Source organism: Chenopodium album, chromosome 13, assembly GCF_948465745.1.
Source record: "Chenopodium album chromosome 13, dcCheAlbu1.1, whole genome shotgun sequence".
Lineage (NCBI taxonomy): Eukaryota > Viridiplantae > Streptophyta > Magnoliopsida > Caryophyllales > Amaranthaceae > Chenopodium > Chenopodium album.
In genome coordinates, this window is record NC_137846.1 from 29,578,127 (window position 1) to 29,580,107 (window position 1,981).

General features: G+C 42.3%; 1 protein-coding gene across 1 annotated transcript; it reads left to right on the forward strand.

Annotated features, from left to right (window-relative positions):
• The first annotated feature begins 306 nt into the window (after positions 1 to 306).
• Positions 307 to 1,362, forward strand: LOC145575423 (uncharacterized). The gene is made up of 2 exons (XM_081633295.1): positions 307 to 369; positions 553 to 1,362. The coding sequence occupies exons 1-2, from the start codon at positions 307 to 309 to the stop codon at positions 1,360 to 1,362; spliced, it is 873 nt and encodes a 290-aa protein (XP_081489421.1).
• The last annotated feature ends 619 nt before the right edge of the window (positions 1,363 to 1,981 follow it).

Below are 1,981 nucleotides of genomic sequence, written 5' to 3' on the forward strand. Positions count from 1 at the left end.
GCGGTTAGGATTCTCCACTCTTCTTGGGGATGCCGAAGTGTGCAGGAGGGTTTGGCAGTGGTGTAGAGGGTGCGATGTGGAAGTTCAGTCGTGGTGATCATGTCCGGATTCTTTCGGACACTTGGGTTCCGGGGGAACCTATTTCTTTCAAACATAATGTTTACAAGCCGGACTCTCCGACTCTTGTTTTTTATATTGTTGATCCGCGTGGGACTCTTCGGCAGCCCACAGGTTCTTTGATTCGCCTACTGCCAGTAGGATTTTGGCCCTTGAGCAGCCTTGTCAACTAATGGATGATTTTGTGTAATGGAAGTTTACAAGGATGGTAATTTCTCAACCAAATCTGCTTATACGGTTTTGCTTACACAGGTAATACAAGCTCCCTAGCCGGATATGATTCCTTTACAATGGTGGAAGATATTTTGGGGTTTGCCGATTTTCCCAAAATGGAAGGTGTTTGGATGGAAGATTCTGCACAATGCTTTGCCTGTGGCTGCCGTTCTTAGGACTCGAGGCTTACCAGTGGACCTGCTTTGTTCTTTTTTCCATCAGGAAGAGGAGACGGTTGATCACATTTTCGGGACTTGTGACCTTGCTCGGCATCTTTGGGTTTGTGGTCCTCGGGGTATCCAGCGCCAGCATCTCTGTGATCAACCTCTTGTTTGCTGGATAATGGATTGGATTTCCATATTCCGGGCTACGCGAAATTGGGAGGGTTTGTTTTCCTTTCTTGGCTTGCTTTGGGCAATTTGGCTTACCAGAAATGACTGTAGATTTAGACAACAACAGGTGTCTTCGCCTTCAGTGCTTTCCCTGGATGGTAGTTGGACTTCGCGTTGTTGTCTAGCTCAAGATTTTCAACAAGGTGTCTCCTTGGGGTCATATAGTCCAGTTCCTTGTATTGCTGAGCTTTCTTTCTGGATTAAAGGGGATTCTGGCACTCCTTTGGATATCTGCATGATTGTCGATAGTTCTTGGTTGGCTAGTGATTCCTCTTCCGGGGCAGGTTGGATTTTCTGTAAGTTGGTTTCTTTAGAGGTTTTGGGTGGAGGTGCACGTGCCTCTCTGGGCATTTCACCTTTACAGGCAGAGTTGCAAGCTTGTTATTGGGGTTTCCGCAACGCTCGTCACCGGGGTATCCTCCGGGTTCTTATCTACACTGACTCGGCTCTCATGTGCCTTATGCTGGGTAAATGCATTCGTGATGATATTTCTGTGCAGTGGCTCCTTTGGGATCTACGTCAGTTGTTCGATTCGTTTATAGCTTGTCGGATTGTGAAGGTACCCCGACTTTGGGTTTCTCCGGCACACTGGTTAGCTGGTCAAGCTCGTCGTCGAAATTTTCCTTTTTGGTCCTTTTAAGTTAACTTGTTGTTTTTTTTTTTAGTTCTCACTGTAAAAAAAAAAAAAAAAAAAATGCTCACAAGTAAGAGATATTCCCGAACTCCTTCCCAAAGTAATCAAAATTCCCCTATTTTGACAACAACCCCTGTATTTTATTTATTATACTTTTTTTCTAAAATGATTTTTGCTTAGTTACTGAAGCAGACAAAATTCAACGTTCAAAACCCATACGTTACTTTAGGTCCTTTTCATTCTAAAAAAAACAAACAAAAACAAAATGTTGATTGTTAGATATAGCCCTTTTTCACAAATTGTCCCTATCATTTGAACAGTTGTTGCCATAAAGTATCCAAACTCCTCTTCAAAGTCTCTGAAGAGTGACAAAGTGAATACCTGTCCACCAAAATCATGAGCTAGATTTAAGCTGTTATATATTATGTGTTATTTATGAACTTTTGAGTGAACCTTTTTACCTTTGCAGCATGCTTTAGCATTCCAGACAATGGCAATGAAGTGAATGTTATTGACTTGCTACAGGTAAACTCATCATATTTCTCTGTGCTTCTCCAACGATTGGTTGTCTTCTTGAATATGGTATAAAATTCTATCAAGGTAGTTGCTTTACTTGCTTTGAATC

Coding starts and splice junctions, on each gene's coding strand:
- LOC145575423 (XM_081633295.1), top strand. CDS start 307: ATGGAAGTTTACAAGGATGGTAATTTCTCAACCAAATCTGCTTATACG. Junction 370..552: donor ATACGGTTTTGCTTACACAG/GTAATACAAGCT, acceptor TTTTTCCATCAG/GAAGAGGAGACGGTTGATCA.